Here is a 22,522-nt window from a genome sequence, read left to right on the forward strand (position 1 = left end):
TACAGGCTTTCGTTATGCAGCTGCAGAGTCTGAAGGTGTGCCCCGTGCAGAAGTGATTGATGAAGATCTGACAGAAGACCAACAGCAAAATCACAATGTCATGGAGGCAGTGGACAGCAGTTGTGTTGGACAAGTGGAGGTTGAGGTACCAGCTGCAAATGTGGATATACTGAAGAAATGTAAACCTTTTAAAATGATGACAGATTACAAACTCTCAGCTGTGTCTGTAATCAAACCTCTGTAACTTTGCTTCACTTCAGCAGCATCAGCTCATGTTCACATGTTGATTCATGGTTTGCTTCAGTTTTTGATGGACTGCAGAATATTTTGAAGGTTATCTGCTATAAAAAGCCAGAACAGGAAAATCTGCTTCATGTGTTTCTGTTTGATCCTCAGTGACTTTGACACAAAGGCCTCTGCTGTGATGATCACACCTCTGATCAAGTCTCACAGTGTCAGCTTTGTTTTTATACATATGGATATGTGCTGATAAATGATCAGAATTATAATATTTCCCACTGTCTGCTGTGTGCCGTGACCTTTGACCTGCTAAAGACAGTCAGCTGTGGATTATTCATTGTTGTGTCTGATACTTAGAACTGTGAGGAAGAACACTACACAGTTAATCAGGGTCCCCTCTCTCTGAATCAGGGAAGGTGGGCAGGCCGTGTGTGGGCCGCGGGCCATACGTTGAGTCTCACTGTTTGAAATGTGAACATTGTTCTGCTGCAGTCAATGGACTAAACCAGAGAAGAAGAAAACAGACTTTACCATGAAGATCCTCAGTGTGGATCAGTATAATATCAGCCTGATGTCTGCAGTTTAGTGTCAGCACAACTTTCACATCATATTCATCTCAGCACAACTAAAACATGCTGACTGACCTCAGAGTTTCAAGTCCACATCCTGGACTCTCCAGGAAACCACACAGATGCTTCACTCCTGAATCCTGCAGCTTGTTGTTGGAGCTCAGGTCCAGCTCTCTCAGATGGGAGGGGTTGGACTTCAGTGCTGCTGCCAGATAATCACAGCTGATCTCTGACAAACCACAGCCCCTCAATCTGTATAAAGAATGAAAGATGTAAGTTTATTAGACAAAGTGTGAGCTTGAAATCATTCAGTGTTTCATCATCTGTTCAGAGCTGAAGAAGGTTCAGAATGTAGAAGTTTAGAAAATGGAAACTCCAAACAGCTGACAGAGTTCATACGCCTTTGTCAGGGTCAAATTCAAGCAAGACCATGTGAAAATTAAAACACATCATCCTAGGTGAACTTAAACACCTTTGTTCCCCTTTTGTTAAGACATAGAAAAGTACACCACACAAAAATACTGCAAAAGGAAACGGTCGCCTTATATACATAGTGTATAAACTCAAAATGCACATTTCACTTCAAATTAAGATTAAGGCTTTGAACAGATCACATAGTTCAGTTCAACATATAAGACTTTAAGAATGCACAAGCATCTACTTAAAATCTATTTAATTTATCATCCATGATATTATTTTGTACAATTCCAATGTATTTTGTTCATCTCCCTTAAATAAACAGGCAGTCTTAAAGTATGAAATATTCATATACAAACACATATAAATGTGTGTACTGTCTCAGTGGCTGATAGTACCCCACAGGCCTCAGTGTGAGCTTGAAGACATTTATAATGTTTAAGTAGTTTAATGTGCAGGTGCTGACGATAAACACATTTTGAATGAAAGCCGGGGAACTTTGGTAGCACAGAAACAAGTGGCTATTCTTTGTGACTATATGGATCACTCACAATACCATTATTTCACACAAAGGCACCAAATTAATACTCAAAAAAGCTGCAGCAATACACACAAATATAAACAGTACTTGGTGACAACTTTGCTTTTAGCCTTTAACCCTTCTTGACTACTTTTGATGTGGCCTCTATATTTTACCTTTAAAAACAGTTTATCTTGCCAATCTGTTATTTTCTCATTTTGACCAACTGTATCAGCACAATTTATCTAAATTCAGACAAAATTTAAAATACACGTAGAAAGTGATATTTTGACTGTAAAAACCACACACATGTTTAACGAATCATCTTCATAACTTGAAATGCAAATAGAGATTGTACATTTTTAAAAATACGCACACGTTTTGCAAACAACAAAGTTATATGGTACTATTTACCAAAAAATGCAGCCAAGGCTCAGACGTTTTTCATATAATCATTTCAAACTATTTACAGAACAATCAGGTGTCAAACAATAGTTTGTGTCACTCTAACACATATGAGAACAGCACAGGGATAAACCTGCAGGTCTGACAGCAGGTGTGTCACTCAGCGTTTACACTGCAATCTGCCTTTGTTGGCTTTAAGGCAGCAACTGTGACGATCACTAGTAGAACTGACACACAAAACAAAACAACAGCTACACACTAAATACACAAGACAACAAACTAACTTGAGACCAAACACGGTAAACGTCACAAATCTCTCACGTATCAAAACTCTCTCTCTCTTTCGCTCACTCGCTCTCTCTTGCCGGTCACTCCTAAAACTTCCCCCTTTTGCTAAACAACCAAATGTCATGTTTCCATATCATTTTTGATTGGTCGACATGGTACATTTTCCCACCTATAGGGCTTTGGAGCGTGATGTCACGGGAGATGGGCCATGCCCCCTTCCGCCATGACAGTAGGCCAGCCAAAGGATACCATTTCAGCTATGGATCGTACGTGTTGTGTTGTCGGTTGCAACGTTAGATCACACGATCGTGAAGGCAAGAAGCTGGATAACGGGCTCTCTTTTCATCGTTTTCCATCCTGGAGGCAACGTGAGGGATCCCATGTATCCGATATTACTAAACAAAGACGTCAGGCTTGGATTGCAGCGGTGAGACGAGCGGATATCGAGTTCTCTGCAATCCCCAGCTTTTTGTTGGTTTGCTCACGGCATTTTCTTTCCGGTGAGTTCTAAATTAATTCATATCACTCTTGAAAGGCTTTTAGTGTTATTTTCAACGTGCTGAGGTCATAGATAATGAGATAAAACATGCTAATGTGTGATGCTGCAGAACCACATCATGTCGACTGAGTAGCTTATGATTTGGCATTATTGCAGGCAAACCAGCATATGAAATGGATGTAACAAATCCAGACTGGGAACCAACACTGCACATGGGGCATGACGACATACCTGTATCAGACTCGGACCGGCACTCAAGGCGTACGCAACGGAAGCGAAAAAGAGCACCCATCGGAGGTAAACAACCCCCCCCCCCCCCCTCTAAAAACATACTAAATTGCTATCACTGTACACTAATCCGCACATAACTTCCAGATGAATCACACACCTGTCATTGGAATATTGGTGTACATTTACCTTATGTCTAATTTTATCTTACAGGCTTTCGTTATGCAGCTGCAGAGTCTGAAGGTGTGCCCCGTGCAGAAGTGATTGATGAAGATCTGACAGAAGACCAACAGCAAAATCACAATGTCATGGAGGCAGTGGACAGCAGTTGTGTTGGACAAGTGGAGGTTGAGGTACCAGCTGCAAATGTGGATATACTGAAGAAATGTAAACCTTTTAAAATGATGACAGATTACAAACTCTCAGCTGTGTCTGTAATCAAACCTCTGTAACTTTGCTTCACTTCAGCAGCATCAGCTCATGTTCACATGTTGATTCATGGTTTGCTTCAGTTTTTGATGGACTGCAGAATATTTTGAAGGTTATCTGCTATAAAAAGCCAGAACAGGAAAATCTGCTTCATGTGTTTCTGTTTGATCCTCAGTGACTTTGACACAAAGGCCTCTGCTGTGATGATCACACCTCTGATCAAGTCTCACAGTGTCAGCTTTGTTTTTATACATATGGATATGTGCTGATAAATGATCAGAGTTATAATATTTCCCACTGTCTGCTGTGTGCCGTGACCTTTGACCTGCTAAAGACAGTCAGCTGTGGATTATTCATTGTTGTGTCTGATACTTAGAACTGTGAGGAAGAACACTACACAGTTAATCAGGGTCCCCTCTCTCTGAATCAGGAAAGGTGGGCAGGCCGCGTGTGGGCCGCGGGCCATACGTTGAGTCTCACTGTTTGAAATGTGAACATTGTTCTGCTGCAGTCAATGGACTAAACCAGAGAAGAAGAAAACAGACTTTACCATGAAGATCCTCAGTGTGGATCAGTATAATATCAGCCTGATGTCTGCAGTTTAGTGTCAGCACAACTTTCACATCATATTCATCTCAGCACAACTAAAACATGCTGACTGACCTCAGAGTTTCAAGTCCACATCCTGGACTCTCCAGGAAACCACACAGATGCTTCACTCCTGAATCCTGCAGGTTGTAGTTCCAGCTCAGCTCCAGCTGTCTCAGATGGGAGGGGTTGGACTTCAGTGCTGCTGCCAGATAATCACAGCTGATCTCTGACAAACCACAGCTCCTCAATCTGTATAAAGAATGAAAGATGTAAGTTTATTAGACAAAGTGTGAGCTTGAAATCATTCAGTGTTTCATCATCTGTTCAGAGCTGAAGAAGGTTCAGAATGTAGAAGTTTAGAAAATGGAAACTCCAAACAGCTGAAGCCAACAGGAAGCAGCTTCAAACAAACACAACAAGAGAAAAAACTCTGAATATTTCACATTAAAGTCGTACATTTATCATAAAAACAGGACAAAGACTTGAAAAAGTCGTGTTTTTCCTTCCAGGAACCACAAGGCTTCACTTTTAAAGGTGAAGTGTGAAAGAAATGGACATATTTGAAGTCCAACACCTTTTTCCAGTCACATTATTAAAGCAGACAAACTACAAGCTCATTTTCATTCCAACAAGTCATCTTCTGACCTGGACTAACAACACTGGTCTCTATGTGCAGCTGGCTGTGAGACCAGTGCTCAGGGAGCGTCTACAAAGTGCAACACTGAAAGAACATCGCACACTAGCTGTGTCCCAAAACGTCGGCTGCATCCTTCGGAGGACCCGGTATTCGCGGTCTACGTGGGCCGGGTCCTTCAAAGATCGAAAAGGCTGGAAGTGCGAGGCTGTGAAATGGGACGGTCTAGCCTTCAGATTTGCGTCACCGCTGTGTTGGTGGAGTTTAATAAACTCGGCCGTCTGCTCCTTGCTATCTAAAATATAACAGGACACTGGCGTAAATTCTCGACCGTCTCACACTTCTGTTTAATCAGTTTCCTGTTTAACGTTTATTCAGCTGTGTGAAAATCCCGGAGGAACTTTGATCTCAGCCAAACCGATTTACTCCGGAACAAATAAAACACAGAAAAAAGGCAAACAATTACATTTTTAAGTTATCCGAGTGACTTATATATCGTGTTTCACCTGAGTAGCCAAAGAGCGGGGTCTGAAAACGATGAAGCCGGGCGTCCGCTGCTCTCGCCGGCTGGAGTGACCATTGAACCCCCCGGCTTGCTAGCGAGCGGGTGGGGAACAGACGTCTCCGAAAACGTCGGCACACTTTTGCAAATATGCGATGTCTTGATAAACCAAGCAGATATTTGAAGATTAAACAGCTACTTTCTCGCCTGAAAATATGTTAAAAGTTTATTTTGTGACCCAGAAAGATTAATAAGAGTAATTTGAAAACTTAGTAGCAGCCGCCATTGTTGGCAGCTGAAATTTGGCTGGGCCGCGCTATGAATTCTGGGATATGGTGGGCCACGAAGGACACACCCGACGAATCCTTCAAATTCGGGGAAATGAAGGACGCATTTGTCGGGCACATTTGAAGGAGTCGACAAATACGGACAGCCTTCATCGCCTGGCTGTGATGTAATCGGCCTTCAAATGCAGCCTCTGGAGGATGCAGCCGACGTTTTGGGACACAGCTACTAATTTGCTTCCATCATCCAACCTGAAGAGGAAACAGAGACGCCTCCCCTTCAAAGTAAAAGCTGCTCCTTTTGGACACAGTATCAAAGAAAGTCTACAGTATAACATAGAAAAGACAGAACAAAGTTTTGGTTGTTTTTAAATTGTGCAGAAATGAAACTACACTAAGCTCAATTATGTGACAGACATTTCATCCCATGTCAGTTTGGCCTCATCCTGGGCCAGATTATCCAGCACACACTCTGACCACAGGTCCATGTTGAGCAGGATGAGCTGCTGACTAATCTGGAGGCTGTAGCAGCAGCTCACAGTCACAGTGGGTTTCTACTCATGAAAAAGCTCTGGCTGCTTCATTTCTCATCTCATATCAGAGACTTTAATGCTTCACTGAAGCTGTACTGTGATGCTTCCATATTCCAGTGAGGCCTCCATAATGATTTCAGCTGTTCTGTACACACACTGTGTGCCCTGTATGGCTCAAAGTCTCTGCAGCCTGTTTTTATCTGCTATCATCAGATCTTCATCATCCTCATTCACATCCCTCACACACTCTACAGCCTCATCAGCACTGACTTCATCTTCACTGACTGATGGAGCACAACATGAACCTGTGGAGGCTGAAACACTGTCCTGTCAAACATCTCCCCGTCACCACTCCACTTCTGTCAGCCTTTAAATGAACCCTGCTCAAGTCTGTCACTTCTGTTTGGAGCCAAAAGAGCTTAAAGATTACGCCACTACATTCTTGTCTAGAAAATATTAAAGTGTATTTGGTGACACACAAAAAAGGGTAAAAGTATAGTTTGGGTCCACACATGTCCAAACCCTGGTGTGTAGGCCTACTTAGTATTGAGAAAAGCCCACTAAAAGAACGCCCACCAGACCAAAGCAATGGTGTTGACTTGATCAGCATTAACCCCGCCCCCTGACTTTGATGGGTGAAGCTGACAAATAAAATGTATTTATGAACAACGATGCAGGGCCAGGAGTAGCAACGTGAATTAAATAAATACATCATTAAATAATTCATTAAATGTGTCAGTAAAATAATTAAAATAGAAAACAAACCAACAAAATATGTAATTAACTAATTTGAATTGTACATAAATACTTAATGAATTATTTTAAATGAAATTAACCGATAATTCATTGTGATTTTGTTTTGTGTTTTGATGAGCTAATAATCAGCTCTCTTTTTCTCATTGTTGTTCTAAGCCGCTTATCCAAAGGTAAGGCACTACCTGTTGAATTATTTCCAAAGTGTGCCAAATTGGACATTACAAATTAAAGTCTACTCACTGAAATTACTGGGGAATGTCTGCTTTGATTTTGATGAGAATCTCATGACAGTACTGAGGATTTAATGCAGTTGGACTGCTAAAAATGATTGAATGCGGTTGGACCGCTAAAGGATTTAATACGGTTGGACCGTGGAAAGCAGTTGGACTGCTGAGTGATTTTAGTATATTAGGGAATTTGGTTATTGTTTGGGGTGGAGCCCGTATTGGTTATAAGGTTGGACCTGCTTCAGTCTTACACTTTTTTGGCTGTTTTACTGTTGTTCCAAAGTATTATAAATTATTCAAGAACGTCAGTTGGACTGATAGGAAGCGCAGTGCTCAGAGGTAACGCTTGCCAATGCCAAGGACGCTTAGGCATTGTCCTCGAAGAGGGATAGTCAGTTGGTCACTGTGGAGCTTGGGGCACTCCAGAATAACTAGGAGTTAGAGTCTCCTTACCGTTTGGAACGGTAGTCTGCGCTTTTTTGGCCAGCAGAAGTTGGACTTCGGGCGTGTAACTTTAACTTAAAACTTCAGGGTAAGCCTTGGCTGTGAAATGCCAAAAATAGAGCTTCAGGCAAAGTTTGGGTTGGTTGACGCTTTTAAATTGAGTTAGGGATTTTAGAGATGAGGCCAGAAACTGTTGGACAGATACTGGTTAATTGATCACAAAAAAGTTGGACTTTATCGGTTGGACCGTTAACTTAAATTTGTCGAAATTGTTTAGGCGCTAAAGCTGACAGATGTGACAGTGGTTGTAAATATAAGACGTCTTTGTAATATAAAATAAGAGATCTCTGTGTGAAAGGAGTCTGAGGCAGTGCTGGAGCTATTTTTAGACTGTGTGTGTGTGAGTGTGAAAATGCAAATTAGTCAGCAGTGAACTGTTTAAACCACAGTTGGTTTTACAAATACTGCTGCAAACATTGTTGAGTGTGTGTTTAAGACGCCATTTATGTTCATTAGAGGGCTATAAATAAAGTTTTGAGTTGCCGTAGTGGATGTATAGTAATTGACTGAGTTTTGATATATAAATATAGTGAGTGCACTGTATATATTTAAGACTAACATATTACTTTTAGGAGTAACCTCTCATCAGCAATAAATGCTGGTGTGTTTTATTTTTTCTATTCTATGTGTGTGCTGTGAGAATTAATAGAGGTTTCAATTGTTTTCTTTGACTTGCTCTTTCTGATTATGAAAGGCATGTCTGAAATACTCTTAGGAAAGCGTGTTGTGAGTATATTCCTCAACTCTTGTCACAGTTTAAGTGTGTGAATGCTGTGAGTAGCAGGCTTTGAGTGATTGGGTGTGATTTGTACAAAATAATAAATAATAATAACACTATGAAAGTTGATAGTAGAGTGAGTGCAGAAGTGGAAGTGTGAGAGAAAAGGCGGTGTGTGTGTGAGACGATCTGACAAACGCAAAGAATTTAGTATATTTAGAAGTGTGTGCGTGAAATAAGGGTGAATTGTTTTAGATCAAGACTTAGTAAAACAAGAGTTTTATTAGCCTGTAAAAAAAACAAAACAGGAGAGATAGAAACAGAAAATATGGTTCTGAGCAGCTGCAAGGTTGACAGGAAATGGTGTGTGTGACAGGAACTTTGCATGCCCATTAAAGGAACTGACTGTGACAAGTGAGCACACAGAGAGAGAAACATACGAGTTAAACTCCAGGCAGATGAAGCAAATGGAGGTTTTAAGAAAAGAAATGAAAAGGATATTAATTGTATGCTTTAGTGTGTCAATACAGGTGGACTTCTTTCAACCTAGAATCTTGAGTACAAAACCATTGATTAACAGAATTGGGAGGAAAACAGGCCAGATTTTGGCTTAAAATTTTACAGCTTGACCTCCCACTTGTCCCGATCCTGAGAAGAAGCTCATAGGACAGTTAATCTCCTGATGAAGACCGACAGAACATCGTGGACTTCAAGAATTAACAGCAGGCAAAAGACAGTGCAACTGAAACTACACTGACGATACCAGCAGCAGCATGGAAGAAAAGCACGTGATGGAAAATGCACGGTGAACTGCAGGCTGGTAAGAACAGTGTGACATAACTGTTTAAAGACACTGAATGGGATATTTTGCCAGGCTGGGATTTAATCTAAAAGGAAAATACTGAAAAGAGCAACGGAGAAGAAACAGAGAAGAAACAGACTGTGTTTGCTGGGGATCACAAGACAACAAAGGACACTAAGAGAAGGGCACAGGGGCCAGTGGGAAGGTGAAGCCCAGACGAGTTCGACTGCGAGAATAGAGGGTACAATTGGGTTGAAATTGAAGCCGGAACTCAGGATGGTTTAGGGATGTCCACGTCACAAACAAAGAGGTAAACAAAAAGAAGGTAAAATAAAGAGAGAAAATAACTGACAATTACATTAATGAATAGAAGACACACATACAGATATTACATAGATTTATTTTTAGGATAAAGGGGAGAGCTTATACGTAGAAATGACTTTTTATACATATTGCATTTTGTGCCTTTAAGGGAGTTGTGGCTCAATTCGTCTCTTGTGGGTCACGAGCCTTTGGCTAGCGCTATGATTAGCCAATCTACTGTGAGGATGATATGAGTTATTGAAGGATTGCACACGCTTACAGACACAGAGTCCATAAACACACATGACAGTATTGATTCCAGGCAAAAGGCCTCAAATTAATTTAGCGTTTAACTGAACTTGAGCTGGCCCTGTAACAAGTGACAGAAAAGAGGAACTGAATAGGAGTTTCTTGCTTTAGAGAAGGACCAAAGGAAGGAAAGCATATATTTTGGTTAAGTCTGATAAACTAGAATGAGAAGGTATTGTTACATCAAAGGAGCAAGATGAAATAAAAAGGCTGTACCAAAAACAGGTTATAACATAGGAAATGTGAGTTTTAAAATGAAGTTAGTGTTAACACACAGGAGTTGTTTCAAGGCAGCATTTAGCTGTGATAAAATGTATGCAGGAGTAATTGCTTATATGCTTAAACTTAATTGATTAAAGTGGTTGTTTTTTTTTGGATCTGTTAGTAGAATAGGCGCTTATAATGATTTTCTTGTGAAAGGAGATTCTAGGTCAGAGTGGAGGCCTTGCAGCAGCGAGACTTCTGTGTACAGGATGTTGATGATTAGATAAGGCAAGCGACAGGAAACGCATGCAGGGACGTGAAAGCAGCGTTTTAAGAGTTTTAAAATGATGAGTAACGTTGAAGAATATATATAAATACAAGTCAATAAGTCAAGAAGATAATTAGGATCAGGCTTTTGATTAAAGAGTCCCAAAGATGATAAGTTAGGGAGGTGCAGGAAAAGGTGTTTGGTTTGCTTTACACAAGATCTCGGCGACCACAGGGGGGTGAGGATCCTGGAGGCCCGAGGCATGATGGACCACAAGAGAGGGACGCAGAAAAAACCTAATCTTACGCATGGAGTGTTCTCGAGGGGGAGCTGGTGTTTATTACTGGACCACTTAGATGACATGAGGTTGTCTGATTTGCTGAGCCAGAGGACGGCTAGAGAGGGTCAGAGCGGGAGTGGTGACCCCGATGTCCATGATACCATGGATGGACATGGAAGCAGCTGAGTGGGCCGAGGAGTGACCCAACACAATGTATTGTGACCTCTGGTGTTCCAGAGGTCGAGAGAGGGAGTATTGAGATTGGAGAGATATTTTGCTGCTATTGTTAAAGGCTCATGTTCTCACTTAGATCATCGATTTCTACTTACATTTCTTTCTGGGAAAAATGGGGATTACTTTGGAAACAGGAAGTATTTTCCCCAATAAGCAGCCCTGGATTAGTAAATCACTCCAACATGTTCTCAGGCAGAAGAAGCTGTCTTGTTATGAGGGAGAGAAGAAAAAGATTGAGGCACAGAAACTTGTTGAAAGAGAGATAAAGCAGCTAAAATCAGGTGTAAAAGTAAAGCAGAGGATGAGCTGAATAAAGGACACTCAAGGCTGGCTTGGAAAGGAATGAAGTCCATGGTGGGGATGCAGAACAAGGAGCAAAGATGAATGTGATGCTGAATCAGCAGAAGACTTGGACTCATTTGATTCCAGCATTGATATCATTGATTTCAATGAAGAGCTTTGTGATTGTAGCAAAGGGCTGGTAGCTCTGAGAGTCCCACTGATGAGGTGTTTGTGTGGAAATCTCTTAGTGGGACCAAAGAGAGAAAAAGCCCTGGTCCTGATGCTGTGGGAGGGAAATGATTGAAGTGTGCTGTGAGGAACTGACTGGGAGATTTTCACACATTTTCCAGTCCTCCTTGGAACAACAGGGAGTTCCCAGCATATGGAAACAAAGGTTAAGTGTCCTATGGCACTCAGTGATGATGGTGCTGTGGCCCCACCACCTCCACCTCTTTGTAAAGGAACTAACTGTAATCTGAAGCTTCAAATGGAACTAAGACTTCCTCCACTAGGTGGCAGTGTCTGATGAGAAAGTGTTAGTGGAGCTGGCCTGGAGTCAGAAACAGGAAGATGCAGGATTTGGGCTGAAATGGGGAAAAGTGGTTCGCACTAGTGCCTTAAAGCAAGAAGGTTGTAGGTTGAAGCTTGTTGGCCTTTCTGTGGAGGTTGGATGTTCTCCCACAGTCCAATGAAATGCTGCTTAGGTTCATTGGTGCTTCTAAATTGGCTGTAGGTGTGGATGTGAGAGAGTGCTTCTCTGTCTCTCTCTGTTGGCCCTGTGATGGACTGCTCACCTGTGCAGGTGGACCACGCCTCTTGCCCTATGACAGCTAGGGCACAGGCTGCAGCCCTGTGAGCCTAAGCTGAATAAACAGTTAGCAAAAATGATCCATAGATGGCCTGAAATCCCCCAGTTAGCAGTTTGGTAGATAGCTATGACATGCTAATCCCATCCAGCAGCTGTATTCTACCTGTAAGCTGATCCCTGGTTGGTCAGCATCTTATTAGCCTGCTGTTAGCTTCATTCCACAGAAAACTGAGAGAAACTAACAGAGTTGATAAAGAATAAAGAGAAATGTGCTGATTTAAAGCCTTTGAAGTGCTTCAGATGATCTCTGTCCACTTCTGTCCACTCATTCATTCATGTAAGCTTTCTAATGCAGCTTTGATCTTCACAGTCTGCTTCATGAAACTCATTCTAACCCTGAATGTCAGAGTGTTCCTCCTTCTCTTTCCCATCATTCATGCTGGCAGTGGAGGAGATTTGGATGTTGGACTGTGTTTTGGATGATGTGTGTATGTTTGTGTTGGACTGCTGTCTGTAAAGCAAACGCACATTTTGCTTTGGATTTCAGTGTCAGACAGACTTTAAGGTGGAATGAAGAGTTGGAGAGTTTCACAGTGAATTATCCAGTGGAGGATTTTTCTTCTTCTTTGAAGGTTTGAAATGTGAACATTGTTCTGCTGCAGTCAATGGACTAAACCAGAGAAGAAGAAAACAGACTTTACCATGAAGATCCTCAGTGTGGATCAGTATAATATCAGCCTGATGTCTGCAGTTTAGTGTCAGCACAACTTTCACATCATATTCATCTCAGCACAACTAAAACATGCTGACTGACCTCAGAGTTTCAAGTCCACATCCTGGACTCTCCAGGAAACCACACAGATGCTTCACTCCTGAATCCTGCAAGTTGTTGTCGTACAGGTCCAGCTCTCTCAGATGGGAGGGGTTGGACTTCAGTGCTGCTGCCAGATAATCACAGCTGATCTCTGACAAACCACAGCTCCTCAATCTGTATAAAGAATGAAAGATGTAAGTTTATTAGACAAAGTGTGAGCTTGAAATCATTCAGTGTTTCATCATCTGTTCAGAGCTGAAGAAGGTTCAGAATGTAGAAGTTTAGAAAATGGAAACTCCAAACAGCTGAAGCCAACAGGAAGCAGCTTCAAACAAACACAACAAGAGAAAAAACTCTGAATGTTTCACATTAAAGTCCTACATTTATCATAAAAACAGGACAAAGACTTGAAAAAGTCGTGTTTTTCCTTCCAGGAACCACAAGGCTTCACTTTTAAAGGTGAAGTGTGAAAGAAATGGACATATTTGAAGTCCAACACCTTTTTCCAGTCACATTATTAAAGCAGACAAACTACAAGCTCATTTTCATTCCAACAAGTCATCTTCTGACCTGGACTAACAACACTGGTCTCTATGTGCAGCTGGCTGTGAGACCAGTGCTCAGGGACCGTCTACAAAGTGCAACACTGAAAGAACATCGCACACTAGCTGTGTCCCAAAACGTCGGCTGCATCCTTCGGAGGACCCGGTATTCGCGGTCTACGTGGGCCGGGTCCTTCAAAGACCGAAAAGGCTGGAAGTGCGAGGCTGTGAAATGGGACGGTCTAGCCTTCAGATTTGCGTCACTGCTGTCTCGGTGGAGTTTAATAAACTCGGCCGTCTGCTCCTTGCTATCTAAAATATAACAGGACACTGGCATAAATTCTCGACCGTCTCACACTTCTGTTTAATCAGTTTCCTGTTTAATGTTTATTCAGCTGTGTGAAAATCCCGGAGGAACTTTGATCTCAGCCAAACCGATTTACTCCGGAACAAATAAAACACAGAAAAAAGGCAAACAATTACATTTTTAAGTTATCCGAGTGACTTATATATCGTGTTTCACCTGACTAGCCAAAGAGCGGGGTCTGAAAACGATGAAGCCGGGCGTCCGCTGCTCTCGCCGGCTGGAGTGACCATTGAACCCCCCGGCTTGCTAGCGAGCGGGTGGGGAACAGACGTCTCCGAAAACGTCGGCACACTTTTGCAAATATGCGATGTCTTGATAAACCAAGCAGATATTTGAAGTTTACACAGCTACTTTCTCGCCTGAAAATATGTTAAAAGTTTATTTTGTGACCCAGAAAGATTAATAAGAGTAATTTGAAAACTTAGTAGCAGCCGCCATTGTTGGCAGCTGAAATTTGGCTGGGCCGCGCTATGAATTCTGGGATATGGTGGGCCACGAAGGACACACCCGACGAATCCTTCAAATTCGGGGAAATGAAGGACGCATTTGTGCATTTGCATGCGCAAAAGAAGACTTCACACACAACGCGCTCTGTTTAGACCCAGAGCAAAGAATATTGTTTGACAGATGACCCTTAATATAAAGACTTCGGACTTTACGTTTCCCAATTTTTGCTTTAAGTTATTTTGTTATTTACATAATAATGTAGATAACCTAATAATGATCCTTATTGCTGTTTTAGAGGAGCGGTGCTTCAAAGGATAGCTGCAGATTTCTGTCAGAATCTGCAGATTATACAGTACAAATAAAATGTTCACGTTTCTCCAACGTTGTCTTCCCAACAGTTTCACTGACATCTACACGGGATGGCCAGGAAGCGTTCGCGATGTCTTATCGGGCGCTGATAATTGGCGTCTGTCTTGTGTTGGTGACATAAAAGACGGATTTAATGCGACATGACCGTTCAAACAGCAGTCGCTTTCTAAAACATCGGATATGTATCGGATTCAGTACCACATACGAAAGTGACCCAGGTCGGATTTGAAAATATCGGATTCGCGACGTTCACACTGTCATAGCATGATCGGATATGGGTCGCATAGGGTCAAAAAAGTCAGATTTATAAAGGTCAGAAAAATCGGATTTGATGCGCTTTCGCCTGCAGTGTGAACGTAGCCTTACTCTCAAATCCTCCCTAATAACAATAACATAATTACACTTTAGCCACAAGAGGGCAGCAGCATTAATACAAGTCACGTGTATATAAAGGTACAGTGATTATATTACAGTGATTTTGACAAAAACAAAACAGAAGTTCATGGCAGTGTGTTTTCCATAACATACCAACCAAATTAAATAATAAAAACTTTATAACTTACAGAGCTTTTTTAGAGGCTTTGACCACTGGCAGCAGCCTCAGAAGAGCCTCCTCTGAAGCAAAGTATTTATTCAGGTCAAACACATCCAGATCTTTTTCTGATGACAGTAAGATGAAGACCAGAGCTGACCACTGAGCAGGAGACAGTTTATCTGTGGAGAGACTTCCTGATCTCAGGGACTGTTGGATCTCCTCCACTAGAGAACGATCATTCAGTTCATTCAGACAGTGAAACAGATTGATGCTTTTCTCTGCAGACAGATTCTCACTGAGCTTCTTCTTGATGTACTGAACTGCTTCTTGATTGGTCTTTGAGCTACTTCCTGTTTGTGTCATCAGGCCTTGCAAACGAGTTTGATTAGTCTTCAGACCCAAGAGAAAACGAAGGAACAAGTCCAGGTGTCCATTGGGGCTCTGTAAGGCCTTGTCCACAGCACACTGGTAGAAGTATTTCTCTGTCTGAGAGCTTGTTTGTTGTTCTTCCAGCAGATTGAGTCCAGAGTTGATGAAGGTCAGGTGGACATGAAGAGCAGCCAGAAACTCCTGAACACTGAGATGAACAAAGCAGAACACCTTGTTCTGGTACAGTTGTTTCTCCTCTTTAAAGATCTGTGTGAACACTCCTGAGTACACTGAGGCTGCTCTGATATCGATGCCACACTCTGTCAGGTCTGGTTCATAGAAGATCAGGTTTCCTTTCTGCAGCTGATCAAAAGCCAGTTTTCCCAGTGACTCAATCATCTTCCTGCTCTCTGGACTCCAGTGTGGATCTGTCTCAGCTCCTCCATCATATTTGATCCTCTTGACTTTGGCCTGAACCACCAGGAAGTGGATGTACATCTCAGTCAGGGTGTTGGGCAGCTCTGCTCCCTCTCTGGTTTCCAGCACATCCTCCAGAACTGTAGCAGTGATCCAGCAGAAGACTGGGATGTGACACATGATGTGGAGGCTTCGAGCTTTCTTGATGTGGGAGATGATCCTGCTGGCCTGCTCCTCATCTCTGAATCTCTTCCTGAAGTACTCCTCCTTCTGTGGGTCAGTGAACCCTCTGACCTCTGTCACCATGTCGACACACTGAGGAGGGATCTGATTGGCTGCTGCAGGTCGTGTTGTTATCCAAAGGCGAGCAGAAGGGAGCAGGTTCCCTCTGATGAGGTTTGTCAGCAGCTCATCCAATGAGGTGGACTTTCTTGTTTCAGTCAGGATTTTAGTTTTCTTGAAGTCCAAATTAAGTCGACACTCATCCAGACCATCAAGTATGAACACAACCTGGAAGTCTTCAAGCCTGCAGATTCCTGATTCGTTAGTTTGATTAAAGAAGTGATGAACAAGTTCCACCAAGCTGAACTTTTCCTCTTTCAGCACATTCAGCTCTCTGAAAGTGAATGGAAATATGAACTGGATGTCCTGGTTGGCTTTGTCTTCAGCCCAGTCCAGGCTGTATTTCTGTGTTAAGACTGTTTTCCCAATGCCAGCCACTCCCTTTGTCAGCACTGTTCTGATTGGTTCGTCTCTTCCTGGTGAGGCTTTAAAGATGTCTTCTTGTCTGATTGTTGTTTCTGGTCTGTCTGGTTTCCTGGATGCTGTTTCAATCTGTCTGACCTCATGTTCATCATTGACCTCTGCAGTCCCTCCCTCTGTGATGTAGAGCTCTGTGTAGATCTGGTTCAGGAGGGTTGGGCTTCCTGCTTTAGCGATGCCCTCAAACACACACTGGAACTTCTTCTTCAGTTGGGCTTTAAGTTCTCGTTTACAGAGTGGAGCAAATATTTCTGAAGGTAAGAAATTCAGAAAAAAATATTATATAATAAATATCATAGCCTTTCAGTACCCTGAAAGGATGATTGTCTATTGTTCCATTTCTTGAGCTATTAGGAAAGATCAATATTCAGTCTTTAGAGAAATTCTCTTACTGCTCTGCAGATGGTCAGCCATCTCATGCTGCTTAAGTCTCCTCAAGAAGTGGAGTGTGATCTTCAGAAATGCTTCTCTGCAGCTCTTTCTTTCATCTTCATCCTCTCCTTCAAACATCTCCTCATCCTCCATCTGGCTCTTTAAAGTTTCTGGGTGATCTGGACTCAGAAGCTTCTGGATCTTCTTCAGCTCGTTCTTCACAAACATGGTGATGTTGTCCTCCAGCCGCTGGAAAAGAAGACTATATGAATTACCCAGTGGTAAATGGACTGGTTCTTATATAGCTCTCTTTGATACTGTGTGCACACAAAGCATTTATACAACATGCCTCATTCAACCAAGCACATTGTTCTATGCTTAAATACTTTCTTTCACACTCTGATGGATGCATCAGAGGGCAGCTTGGGTTTAGTACGTTACCCAGTACATTTGCCAGCCAGGGTTTGATTCACAAACCTAACTAGTAGCTGACCTGCTCCCCTCCTGAGCTACAGTCACCCCAATCTGACTGAAATCATGGAGCCCAAACTCTGACTTATGTTGGACACACTGACAATCCTCTGGTCCACAAAGTGCAGCATAGAGGTGACTGAAAAGAACAAATGTAAACGTAGTACTACAAACCATAACCACAGAGTCCAGGTGTGTTTGATGCTGCTGTGCAGACTGACCAGTGGAAACCTCTGCTCTCTGCTGGTCCACTCTGTGGAGGAGTAATGTATAATTAGCTCATGTTATGTCTGTCCACACACAGACACAAGCTAAAGGTCCATGAAGTGATGTTTGGATGGGTTCAGTCAATCAGATGACTGTCATGGTGGAGCTTTGCTAGTCCTGCTGATCCCACTGAGAATTAACAACTCAGTTTCCAGATGTCTGTAGTTTTCTGCTCAGTTTCTTTAGTCCCAACAGCTCTTACCATCTCCTGCATAAAGCTTTCCCTCCATGCTCAGATGTCCTGGAACAAGGTGCTCTCTTTATATCAGTGACTGGTTTAAAGTGACAACTCGCCAAACTTTGTGTCAGCAAAAGTAGTTCTAATGTTTCTTACATTTATTACATTTTTACATTTTTACACACACAAATCAATGAACGCAAAAACATGAACTTTCCAGATATTTTGTTTCACAATGTTACAAAACTCAGTTCACAACTACACAGTCTGATTTACAAGTACAAAATATTTATGACCACAGTTTGAGCCGATGTATGTCCCGAGTCTGTGGACTCAGTGGTTTTGTTTTGATTGTTATTGTCTTTTGTTACAATTTCTTTCTGATTAAGATTTTCTAGTTCTGAGGTTTTGGTTTCTGTGTTCCCTCTGTACTGTGTTAGTATTGTGTCTCTGTGTTCACTTCCTGTTTTATTTTGACAGTGCCATGTCCTACGTTAGTGTGTCTACTTTTGCTTCCCCTTGTCTGGTTATGTCCAATGAATCCTGCTGTGTCTCCCTTTTCTCATTCCCTGATGGCTCTTTTGTGTATATGAGCCCTTTGTTTTCTCCTGCTTGTTGCTGGTTCGTCTGTGTTGTCTCCCCGTGTCTCCGTTTAAGGTTTCAGGTTAGTTTTTTAGTTTTTCAGTAGAGGTTATCTTAGCTTCTGCACAGGCCATCTCCACTGCACTTCACCGTTTCAATAAAGCTCACTCACTTCACAGCAGTGTTGGCATCTTGGGTCCTTTATTAAATTCAACATGGCTCGCCCCGCTAGCCGTGACATAAGATGTGAAAACAATATCCAAAAAACACGAGAGACAAACAGGGAATAGTTTTAAGGTGCAGGGCCAACAAACTGAGTCTAGCCATGAACTCAGAGTTGATTGAATTAGCATTTTGAATTGGCTGATCTGAGTTACTTCAATCAAGTCTATGTTCACTTTGAGTTAAGATTATACGTGATTGATGGAAAAGAAAAAAGCCGTCATCAGCAACTGATTCTGATTTAGCAGGTTTTCAAATCTAAACGGTACCCATCCCTAGCTGGCTGTAGTTAAACCTTTACTTAAAAAGCATCCCTAGACCCAGCTGTCTTAGCTAATTATAGGCCAATCTCCAACCTGACAATCCTTGAAAGAGTAGTTGGGGGGAGACAATCAGAGGGGCAGTGTGATGATCTTAGGTTACAAACTACTGCAGTCAAGTCATTAAGGGAGATGGGATCAAACTGCTCTAAGACAGCTGAGCACACAGGAGAAAGACTCGGATCTGAGGCAGCAGTCGGCGAGACAAGAGCCCTAATAGATAGAAGCTTGTTGTTAAAAAATGCTAAAAAGAGTGACGCTGAAAAACTAGTTCATGCATTTATTACTTCCAGGCTGGACGACTGTAATTCATTATTATCAGGATGTCCTAAAAACTCCCTGAAAAGCCTTCAGCTGATCCAAAATGCTGCAGCAAGAGTCCTGACAGGGACTAGAAAGAGAGAGCAGATTTCTCCTGTTTTGGCTTCCCTTCATTGACTTCCTGTTAAATCCAGAATTCAAAATCCTGCTCCTCACATACAAGCAGTGTTGGGACTAACGCGTTATTAACTCATTCACTGCCATTGACATCTATAGCCGTCAATTGCAGTGCATGAGTCAATGGGTTTAACTCATTCACTGCCAATGGCTGGCAGTGAATGAGTTAAGTAACGCGTTACAGTAACTACGTTATTATTGTGGTAACGAGCACGGTAACTAGTTATTATGCCAAAATCAGGAACGCGTTAGTCATTACTGAGATTTAGATAGGGTCGTTACTCGTTACTTCGTGTGGTGGCTATCGCGGAGCTTCCACAGATTCAGTAACATTAGCAAGTGGTGGAGGCCAGCAGGTGGATGAAGGAAAGGGGACGCAGAAGGAAAAGAGACCCGAGGCGGCTGCCGCCGGTCCAAGTGTGAACTGAACTTCAGGTAAGAAGTTATGACCTGCAGTCTCTCTGGGTCAGATATGAACCAAGTTTAGGTGGAGTTTATTTTCGTTATTCTGACTTTTTCCGTACTGCGTGCTAGCTAGCATGACGGAGTTTCTATACAGCTGGGTGGTGCTATGAAGTTAATGATGTTGAACTTTATTTTGTTCATAAGTTATTAGAGTTGCCAACCGTCCCGTCTGGTATTCAGAGAAAATATTACGCGTTTCTTATTGAGGTGAAAAGGATCAGTTTGTCCCGTAATTCAGCTACAATGAAAAAGGCACAAAGCTGGAGTTACTCTGTGTCTTTGCTGCACAGCTGCCTCTTCTTCTCTCATTCTCCCCCCTCCCTCTCCCGTTTCTACTTCAATCATGAAAACTGATCAATGATCAGCTGATCGGCTCTCTTGTTTGTTTATCGCTCACTTTGCGCCAGAAAGAGGAAACCAGCGGATGTCGCGGTAAACAACAGCAGCACTTTTAAGCTTGATCAGCTGTTGTTAGAATTTATTTAATATTAATTTCTAGTATCAGCTGATGTTTGATGGAGCCACAGCTGTAAAGCTGCTGGTCATGATATCGGTTTGGTTATCTGGTGAGAGGGAAACATGAAGATGAAACCAGGAGACGCCCTTACTGGATCATCAGAGCTGAACAGGTGATGGAGAAACAGGTTTACCTTTTAGGTGACATGAATGAGTTGAAGGGAAGTTATGAACTGTTTGTGAGAGACAAATAACACCAGGATCCTTTTTTAGGTAGCTGACAGCTGGTAACTGTGCAGGTGCGGATCTAGCAAAGTGTTGCCAGGGGGGCATGTAGGGCATTAACAGGGAGAGGTGGGCACAAGGAAATACTTTTCTTTCTTATTCTCATTTAAAATGTCTAGCTTTTAAAAAATAATTATCTGAATCTTACAACAAACGATTGATAGATTGATGCATATATACCATCAAAACAGTGTACATCACTGTCACAACAGCGTTTGTTTTCATTCAAAGGCTTTATGTTTTTCCTATAATGGTGGGCCGGTCTCTAGTCAAAATCCCCAGACCAATTTTCTGTCCCAGTCCAGCCCTGTATGCAGCTCATCTGCAGTCTGGTGTTACCTACATCTTCCTATTCAGAAGGCAGAATTTCCAAGTTCTGAGTACAATCAAAGCACCACGACTGCAGTTTTTGTGTTGGATGTAAAAGGCGCACATGACGCTGTGACGTAGGCTAGAATCATGGCAGCAGTCAATGACGGTCCAGGCGTGGGATTTCTCTCGTGGAAATATGCACATTATCTTTTCCTTTCTATTGGTAGGTGGCACAGTGCACTGTGGCAAGTAAGCAAGCTAGAAGACTGGCAAAGTTATGGAAGCAACACATTAACAAGAGAATTCTGAGTAAAACCAAAGTTACTTTCCCTAGTAACTAGTTACTTTGAAAATAACGAGTAACTTGAAGTAACTGAGTTACTTTTGAGAGAAGTAACTAGTAATGTAATTAAGTTACTATTTTAAAGTAACTTACCCAACACTGCATATAAGGTCTTAAATAATCAGGCCCCATCTTATCTTAATGCTGCACCACAACACCTGATCTCTGGTTTCCTCACCTCTTCAATCCCACTTTAATACTTGACTAAACTCATTTTCCTGTTTAGGTGTTGAGGCAAAGCCGCCCTTCTACAATGCAGGCAACAGCAAACGGAGCTATTTTTGATTCCCTTTGGGTTTTTTCTACTTTTGTGCTACAAAATGTTCAAGCTGATTAAATTCATTAGAATAAAAGTTCAGATAATTTTCTCATATTAATGTTGGAGGTAGAAATTCAGGTAACTTTGCACAAAAACTGGCAGAAATTTCCTTCAAAGATGGCGTTTTTACTTTAATACTGTGAGTACATTTCAGAGCCTGTACTCTTTTACCTTTACTTGAGTAAAGAAGCTGAATCAGTATTTCAGCTTTAAGAGGGTATTTTAACACAAACATCAGTCCTTCTACTTAAGTATGTTTGACACTTTGTTTAATCATCATTTTTAATGATCAAATATAATTATGTTTGTTATTTGTGGATTTTAAATGTCCTTGACAGAGACAGATGATGATCATTATCCTGCACTGTGGTCTCAGGTTTGGTCGAGCTAGCACAAAGAATGGCTATGTTGAACTTCCTCCTGGGATCTACACTAAGAAGTGAGTCCAACATTAGCAGGGTCTCTTTCCTTTATCTGATTCACTTTAGCATTCACAGTCACGTGAAGCTTGTTATTAACTCGATAAGTCAACCCAGGGTTTCAGCTGAGCGCTCACATGAAACACATGGTGTTGGCAGCATCTGATCAATCATATTCATGGAGACGTGTATCAGCAACAGAGCAGCTGAGTTTGCAGAAGGAAGTCAAACTAAACCACAGGAACAATATGAGGAGATTACACGCATAATAAAATACTAGCAGTAACACAGCTGCTGCAGACAAATCAGTCGTGTGATCGTGTGTGAGAGGAGAAGGACTGTAAAGGAGTTTGGTGTTAAAAGCTCTGTATGAATGTGGGAGACTTTGAAGGGCTTTAAAAAGGCCAATATAAAATAAAAGGCAGCAAAACTGCTGAGTGTGAAAGTCACCAGACTTATCAGACCTCTGTGATTAAGACCTGTAAGAACACCTATTTGTACTTGTTGGCATTATATCAAACACACACGTATATTAAGCCTTTGTTTGAACTCTGGTTGAATTTGTTACTTTCAGACTGTGAAACATCACAGAGGCTGCAGCTGCAGATCTTTTATTC

General features: G+C 41.9%; 1 protein-coding gene across 1 annotated transcript; it reads right to left on the reverse strand.

The window, feature by feature from the left end:
• Positions 1–14,932: 14,932 nt before the first annotated feature.
• LOC146577589 (protein NLRC3-like) lies at positions 14,933–17,056 on the reverse strand. The gene is made up of 2 exons (XM_085268326.1): positions 16,849–17,056; positions 14,933–16,707 (listed from the first exon to the last, which is right to left on the reverse strand). Exons 1-2 carry the CDS (start codon positions 17,054–17,056, stop codon positions 14,933–14,935), a joined length of 1,983 nt encoding a protein of 660 aa, XP_085124452.1.
• Between the last annotated feature and the right edge of the window lie 5,466 nt (positions 17,057–22,522).

Source organism: Mchenga conophoros, linkage group LG3 (genome assembly GCF_057382185.1).
Source record: "Mchenga conophoros isolate Kocher_MC1m ecotype Shallow Benthic linkage group LG3, M_conophoros_male_GT1.1, whole genome shotgun sequence".
In the NCBI taxonomy this organism is placed as follows: Eukaryota; Metazoa; Chordata; class Actinopteri; order Cichliformes; family Cichlidae; genus Mchenga; species Mchenga conophoros.